The 8,467-nt window shown below is 53.4% G+C and overlaps 1 protein-coding gene across 1 annotated transcript; it reads right to left on the bottom strand.

The window, feature by feature from the left end:
• Window positions 1-264: 264 nt before the first annotated feature.
• On the bottom strand, window positions 265-6,514 carry LOC147649749 (uncharacterized). The gene is made up of 2 exons (XM_086858587.1): window positions 3,383-6,514; window positions 265-741 (listed from the first exon to the last, which is right to left on the bottom strand). Exon 1 carries the CDS (start codon window positions 6,409-6,411, stop codon window positions 5,506-5,508), a length of 906 nt encoding a protein of 301 aa, XP_086714713.1. The 5' UTR covers window positions 6,412-6,514; the 3' UTR covers window positions 265-741; window positions 3,383-5,505.
• Window positions 6,515-8,467: the final 1,953 nt, after the last annotated feature.

Below are 8,467 nucleotides of genomic sequence, written 5' to 3' on the forward strand. Positions count from 1 at the left end.
AGCCCCAGTGTTACGCCCTCACTGATACAACAGCAGTGAGAGCCCAAATTTCCCCCTCTCTGTGACACCAGAGCAGGGAGAGGCCTAATTCCCTCCTCTCTGTGACACCACAGCAATGTCAGAGCCAGTGTTACCCTATCTGTGACATCATAGCAGTGTGAGCTCCAAAGCGCTCCTCTCCGTGACACCACAGCAATGACAGGCCCAAATTTCCTCTTCTCCGTCACACCACAATAGCAGTGACAGCTCCTATTTCTTCATCTCTTCCACCACAGAAGTGAGAGCCCCAAAGTTCCACTCGCTGTGACACCACAGCAGTCACACACCAAATTTCCTCCTTTCTCGGACTCCACGGCAGTGACAGCCCCACTCTTCCATTCCCTGTGACACCAGGGCAGTGACATGCCCAATTTCCTCCTCTCCGTGACTCCAGAGCAGGGAGAGCTCCAGAGTTCCTCTCTCTGTGACAACACAGCAGTGACAGCTCCAATGTTCCCCTCTCTGGGACACCAGAGCAGTGTGAGCCCCAAAGTTCCACTCTCTGGGACAGCAGTGCAGCCACAGCCCAAAATTGCTCCTGTCTGTGAAACGACAGCCATTTTAGGCCCAGGATTACCCTGTTGGAGACACCATAGCAGTTAGAGCCCAACTTTACCCCTCTCTGTGACACCAGAGCAGTGAGGGCCCAAATTTCCTCTTCTCTGGGACACCACAGCAATGTCAGAGCCACTGTTACCCTACCTGTGACATCATAGCAGTGTGAGCTCCAACGTGCTCCTCTCCATGACTGCACAGCAATGACAGGCCCAGTGTTTCCCTCTCTCAGACACCACAGCAGTGACAGCTCCAATATTCCCGTCTCCGTGACACCACAGCAGGGACAGCCAAAAAGTTGCCCTCTCTGTGAAACCAGAGAGGTGACAGTCAAAATTGCCTCCTCTCTGTCAAACCACACCAATGTCAGGCCCAGTGTTCCACTCTCTGACACCACAGCAGCAACAGCACCGCTGTTTCTCTCTCTGTGACACCACAGCAGTGAGAGCCCCAAAGTTCCGCTCTCGGTGACAGCAGTGCACTCCGAGTCCCAGGATTCCCCTGTCTGTAACATCACAGCTCTAACTACCTCCATTTCACTCTCTCGCTGAAACCACAGCAGTGACAGCCCGACTCTTCCCCTCTCTGTGGAATCACAGTAATGACAGCCCCAAATTGCCTCCTCTCTGTTACACCACAGCAATGTCAGGCCCAGAGTTCCACTGTCTAGGACACCATAGAAGTGTGAGCTCCAATTTAATCCTCTCTGGGACACCACAACAATGACAGCCCCAGTGTTACGCCCTCACTGATACAACAGCAGTGAGAGCCCAAATTTCCCCCTCTCTGTGACACCAGAGCAGGGAGAGGCCTAATTCCCTCCTCTCTGTGACACCACAGCAATGTCAGAGCCAGTGTTACCCTATCTGTGACATCATAGCAGTGTGAGCTCCAAAGCGCTCCTCTCCGTGACACCACAGCAATGACAGGCCCAAATTTCCTCTTCTCCGTCACACCACAATAGCAGTGACAGCTCCTATTTCTTCATCTCTTCCACCACAGAAGTGAGAGCCCCAAAGTTCCACTCGCTGTGACACCACAGCAGTCACACACCAAATTTCCTCCTTTCTCGGACTCCACGGCAGTGACAGCCCCACTCTTCCATTCCCTGTGACACCAGGGCAGTGACATGCCCAATTTCCTCCTCTCCGTGACTCCAGAGCAGGGAGAGCTCCAGAGTTCCTCTCTCTGTGACACCACAGCAGTGACAGCTCCAATATTCCCCTCTCTGGGACACCAGAGCAGTGTGAGCCCCAAAGTTCCACTCTCTGGGACAGCAGTGCAGCCACAGCCCAAAATTGCTCCTGTCTGTGAAACGACAGCCATTTTAGGCCCAGGATTACCCTGTTGGAGACACCATAGCAGTTAGAGCCCAACTTTACCCCTCTCTGTGACACCAGAGCAGTGAGGGCCCAAATTTCCTCTTCTCTGGGACACCACAGCAATGTCAGAGCCACTGTTACCCTACCTGTGACATCATAGCAGTGTGAGCTCCAACGTGCTCCTCTCCATGACTGCACAGCAATGACAGGCCCAGTGTTTCCCTCTCTCAGACACCACAGCAGTGACAGCTCCAATATTCCCGTCTCCGTGACACCACAGCAGGGACAGCCAAAAAGTTGCCCTCTCTGTGAAACCAGAGAGGTGACAGTCAAAATTGCCTCCTCTCTGTCAAACCACACCAATGTCAGGCCCAGTGTTCCACTCTCTGACACCACAGCAGCGACAGCACCGCTGTTTCTCTCTCTGTGACACCACAGCAGTGAGAGCCCCAAAGTTCCGCTCTCGGTGACAGCAGTGCACTCCGAGTCCCAGGATTCCCCTGTCTGTAACATCACAGCTCTAACTACCTCCATTTCACTCTCTCGCTGAAACCACAGCAGTGACAGCCCGACTCTTCCCCTCTCTGTGAAATCACAGTAATGACAGCCCCAAATTGCCTCCTCTCTGTTACACCACAGCAATGTCAGGCCCAGAGTTCCACTGTCTAGGACACCATAGAAGTGTGAGCTCCAATTTAATCCTCTCTGGACACCACAACAATGACAGCCCCAGTGTTACGCCCTCACTGATACAACAGCAGTGAGAGCCCAAATTTCCCCCTCTCTGTGACACCAGAGCAGGGAGAGGCCTAATTCCCTCCTCTCTGTGACACCACAGCAATGTCAGAGCCAGTATAACCCTATCTGTGACATCGTAGCAGTGTGAGCTCCAAAGCGCTCCTCTCCGTGACACCACAGCAATGACAGGCCCAAATTTCCTCTTCTCCGTCACACCACAATAGCAGTGACAGCACCTATTTCTTCATCTCTTCCACCACAGAAGTGAGAGCCCCAAAGTTCCACTCGCTGTGACACCACAGCAGTCACACACCAAATTTCCTCCTTTCTCGGACTCCACGGCAGTGACAGCCCCACTCTTCCATTCCCTGTGACACCAGGGCAGTGACATGCCCAATTTCCTCCTCTCCGTGACTCCAGAGCAGGGAGAGCTCCAGAGTTCCTCTCTCTGTGACAACACAGCAGTGACAGCTCCAATGTTCCCCTCTCTGGGGCACCAGAGCAGTGTGAGCCCCAAAGTTCCACTCTCTGGGACAGCAGTGCAGCCACAGCCCAAAATTGCTCCTGTCTGTGAAACGACAGCTATTTTAGGCCCAGGATTACCCTGTTGGAGACACCATAGCAGTTAGAGCCCAACTTTACCCCTCTCTGTGACACCAGAGCAGTGAGGGCCCAAATTTCCTCTTCTCTGGGACACCACAGCAATGTCAGAGCCACTGTTACCCTACCTGTGACATCATAGCAGTGTGAGCTCCAACGTGCTCCTCTCCATGACTGCACAGCAATGACAGGCCCAGTGTTTCCCTCTCTCAGACACCACAGCAGTGACAGCTCCAATATTCCCGTCTCCGTGACACCACAGCAGGGACAGCCAAAAAGTTGCCCTCTCTGTGAAACCAGAGAGGTGACAGCCAAAATTGCCTCCTCTCTGTCAAACCACACCAATGTCAGGCCCAGTGTTCCACTCTCTGACACCACAGCAGCGACAGCACCGCTGTTTCTCTCTCTGTGACACCACAGCAGTGAGAGCCCCAAAGTTCCGCTCTCGGTGACAGCAGTGCACTCCGAGTCCCAGGATTCCCCTGTCTGTAACATCACAGCTCTAACTACCTCCATTTCACTCTCTCGCTGAAACCACAGCAGTGACAGCCCGACTCTTCCCCTCTCTGTGGAATCACAGTAATGACAGCCCCAAATTGCCTCCTCTCTGTTACACCACAGCAATGTCAGGCCCAGCGTTCCACTGTCTAGGACACCATAGAAGTGTGAGCTCCAATTTAATCCTCTCTGGGACACCACAACAATGACAGCCCCAGTGTTACGCCCTCACTGATACAACAGCAGTGAGAGCCCAAATTTCCCCCTCTCTGTGACACCAGAGCAGGGAGAGGCCTAATTCCCTCCTCTCTGTGACACCACAGCAATGTCAGAGCCAGTGTTACCCTATCTGTGACATCATAGCAGTGTGAGCTCCAAAGCGCTCCTCTCCGTGACACCACAGCAATGACAGGCCCAAATTTCCTCTTCTCCGTCACACCACAATAGCAGTGACAGCTCCTATTTCTTCATCTCTTCCACCACAGAAGTGAGAGCCCCAAAGTTCCACTCGCTGTGACACCACAGCAGTCACACACCAAATTTCCTCCTTTCTCGGACTCCACGGCAGTGACAGCCCCACTCTTCCATTCCCTGTGACACCAGGGCGTGACATGCCCAATTTCCTCCTCTCCGTGACTCCAGAGCAGGGAGAGCTCCAGAGTTCCTCTCTCTGTGACACCACAGCAGTGACAGCTCCAATGTTCCCCTCTCTGGGACACCAGAGCAGTGTGAGCCCCAAAGTTCCACTCTCTGGGACAGCAGTGCAGCCACAGCCCAAAATTGCTCCTGTCTGTGAAACGACAGCCATTTTAGGCCCAGGATTACCCTGTTGGAGACACCATAGCAGTTAGAGCCCAACTTTACCCCTCTCTGTGACACCAGAGCAGTGAGGGCCCAAATTTCCTCTTCTCTGGGACACCACAGCAATGTCAGAGCCACTGTTACCCTACCTGTGACATCATAGCAGTGTGAGCTCCAACGTGCTCCTCTCCATGACTGCACAGCAATGACAGGCCCAGTGTTTCCCTCTCTCAGACACCACAGCAGTGACAGCTCCAATATTCCCGTCTCCGTGACACCACAGCAGGGACAGCCAAAAAGTTGCCCTCTCTGTGAAACCAGAGAGGTGACAGCCAAAATTGCCTCCTCTCTGTCAAACCACACCAATGTCAGGCCCAGTGTTCCACTCTCTGACACCACAGCAGCGACAGCACCGCTGTTTCTCTCTCTGTGACACCACAGCAGTGAGAGCCCCAAAGTTCCGCTCTCGGTGACAGCAGTGCACTCCGAGTCCCAGTATTCCCCTGTCTGTAACATCACAGCTCTAACTACCTCCATTTCACTCTCTCGCTGAAACCACAGCAGTGACAGTTTGAGTCTTCCCCTCTCTGTGGAATCACAGTAATGACAGCCCCAAATTGCCTCCTCTCTGTTACACCACAGCAATGTCAGGCCCAGCGTTCCACTGTCTAGGACACCATAGAAGTGTGAGCTCCAATTTAATCCTCTCTGGGACACCACAACAATGACAGCCCCAGTGTTACGCCCTCACTGATACAACAGCAGTGAGAGCCCAAATTTCCCCCTCTCTGTGACACCAGAGCAGGGAGAGGCCTAATTCCCTCCTCTCTGTGACACCACAGCAATGTCAGAGCCAGTGTAACCCTATCTGTGACATCATAGCAGTGTGAGCTCCAAAGCGCTCCTCTCCGTGACACCACAGCAATGACAGGCCCAAATTTCCTCTTCTCCGTCACACCACAATAGCAGTGACAGCACCTATTTCTTCATCTCTTCCACCACAGAAGTGAGAGCCCCAAAGTTCCACTCGCTGTGACACCACAGCAGTCACACACCAAATTTCCTCCTTTCTCGGACTCCACGGCAGTGACAGCCCCACTCTTCCATTCCCTGTGACACCAGGGCAGTGACATGCCCAATTTCCTCCTCTCCGTGACTCCAGAGCAGGGAGAGCTCCAGAGTTCCTCTCTCTGTGACAACACAGCAGTGACAGCTCCAATGTTCCCCTCTCTGGGACACCAGAGCAGTGTGAGCCCCAAAGTTCCACTCTCTGGGACAGCAGTGCAGCCACAGCCCAAAATTGCTCCTGTCTGTGAAACGACAGCCATTTTAGGCCCAGGATTACCCTGTTGGAGACACCATAGCAGTTAGAGCCCAACTTTACCCCTCTCTGTGACACCAGAGCAGTGAGGGCCCAAATTTCCTCTTCTCTGGGACACCACAGCAATGTCAGAGCCACTGTTACCCTACCTGTGACATCATAGCAGTGTGAGCTCCAACGTGCTCCTCTCCATGACTGCACAGCAATGACAGACCCAGTGTTTCCCTCTCTCAGACACCACAGCAGTGACAGCTCCAATATTCCCGTCTCCGTGACACCACAGCAGGGACAGCCAAAAAGTTGCCCTCTCTGTGAAACCAGAGAGGTGACAGTCAAAATTGCCTCCTCTCTGTCAAACCACACCAATGTCAGGCCCAGTGTTCCACTCTCTGACACCACAGCAGCGACAGCACCGCTGTTTCTCTCTCTGTGACACCACAGCAGTGAGAGCCCCAAAGTTCCGCTCTCGGTGACAGCAGTGCACTCCGAGTCCCAGGATTCCCCTGTCTGTAACATCACAGCTCTAACTACCTCCATTTCACTCTCTCGCTGAAACCACAGCAGTGACAGCCCGACTCTTCCCCTCTCTGTGGAATCACAGTAATGACAGCCCCAAATTGCCTCCTCTCTGTTACACCACAGCAATGTCAGGCCCAGAGTTCCACTGTCTAGGACACCATAGAAGTGTGAGCTCCAATTTAATCCTCTCTGGGACACCACAACAATGACAGCCCCAGTGTTACGCCCTCACTGATACAACAGCAGTGAGAGCCCAAATTTCCCCCTCTCTGTGACACCAGAGCAGGGAGAGGCCTAATTCCCTCCTCTCTGTGACACCACAGCAATGTCAGAGCCAGTGTTACCCTATCTGTGACATCATAGCAGTGTGAGCTCCAAAGCGCTCCTCTCCGTGACACCACAGCAATGACAGGCCCAAATTTCCTCTTCTCCGTCACACCACAATAGCAGTGACAGCTCCTATTTCTTCATCTCTTCCACCACAGAAGTGAGAGCCCCAAAGTTCCACTCGCTGTGACACCACAGCAGTCACACACCAAATTTCCTCCTTTCTCGGACTCCACGGCAGTGACAGCCCCACTCTTCCATTCCCTGTGACACCAGGGCAGTGACATGCCCAATTTCCTCCTCTCCGTGACTCCAGAGCAGGGAGAGCTCCAGAGTTCCTCTCTCTGTGACACCACAGCAGTGACAGCTCCAATGTTCCCCTCTCTGGGACACCAGAGCAGTGTGAGCCCCAAAGTTCCACTCTCTGGGACAGCAGTGCAGCCACAGCCCAAAATTGCTCCTGTCTGTGAAACGACAGCCATTTTAGGCCCAGGATTACCCTGTTGGAGACACCATAGCAGTTAGAGCCCAACTTTACCCCTCTCTGTGACACCAGAGCAGTGAGGGCCCAAATTTCCTCTTCTCTGGGACACCACAGCAATGTCAGAGCCACTGTTACCCTACCTGTGACATCATAGCAGTGTGAGCTCCAACGTGCTCCTCTCCATGACTGCACAGCAATGACAGGCCCAGTGTTTCCCTCTCTCAGACACCACAGCAGTGACAGCTCCAATATTCCCGTCTCCGTGACACCACAGCAGGGACAGCCAAAAAGTTGCCCTCTCTGTGAAACCAGAGAGGTGACAGTCAAAATTGCCTCCTCTCTGTCAAACCACACCAATGTCAGGCCCAGTGTTCCACTCTCTGACACCACAGCAGCAACAGCACCGCTGTTTCTCTCTCTGTGACACCACAGCAGTGAGAGCCCCAAAGTTCCGCTCTCGGTGACAGCAGTGCACTCCGAGTCCCAGGATTCCCCTGTCTGTAACATCACAGCTCTAACTACCTCCATTTCACTCTCTCGCTGAAACCACAGCAGTGACAGCCCGACTCTTCCCCTCTCTGTGGAATCACAGTAATGACAGCCCCAAATTGCCTCCTCTCTGTTACACCACAGCAATGTCAGGCCCAGAGTTCCACTGTCTAGGACACCATAGAAGTGTGAGCTCCAATTTAATCCTCTCTGGGACACCACAACAATGACAGCCCCAGTGTTACGCCCTCACTGATACAACAGCAGTGAGAGCCCAAATTTCCCCCTCTCTGTGACACCAGAGCAGGGAGAGGCCTAATTCCCTCCTCTCTGTGACACCACAGCAATGTCAGAGCCAGTGTTACCCTATCTGTGACATCATAGCAGTGTGAGCTCCAAAGCGCTCCTCTCCGTGACACCACAGCAATGACAGGCCCAAATTTCCTCTTCTCCGTCACACCACAATAGCAGTGACAGCTCCTATTTCTTCATCTCTTCCACCACAGAAGTGAGAGCACCAAAGTTCCACTCGCTGTGACACCACAGCAGTCACACACCAAATTTCCTCCTTTCTCGGACTCCACGGCAGTGACAGCCCCACTCTTCCATTCCCTGTGACACCAGGGCAGTGACATGCCCAATTTCCTCCTCTCCGTGACTCCAGAGCAGGGAGAGCTCCAGAGTTCCTCTCTCTGTGACAACACAGCAGTGACAGCTCCAATGTTCCCCTCTCTGGGACACCAGAGCAGTGTGAGCCCCAAAGTTCCACTCTCT

This window comes from Cyanistes caeruleus, chromosome 20 (genome assembly GCF_971803275.1).
Source record: "Cyanistes caeruleus chromosome 20, bCyaCae1.hap1.1, whole genome shotgun sequence".
Lineage (NCBI taxonomy): Eukaryota > Metazoa > Chordata > Aves > Passeriformes > Paridae > Cyanistes > Cyanistes caeruleus.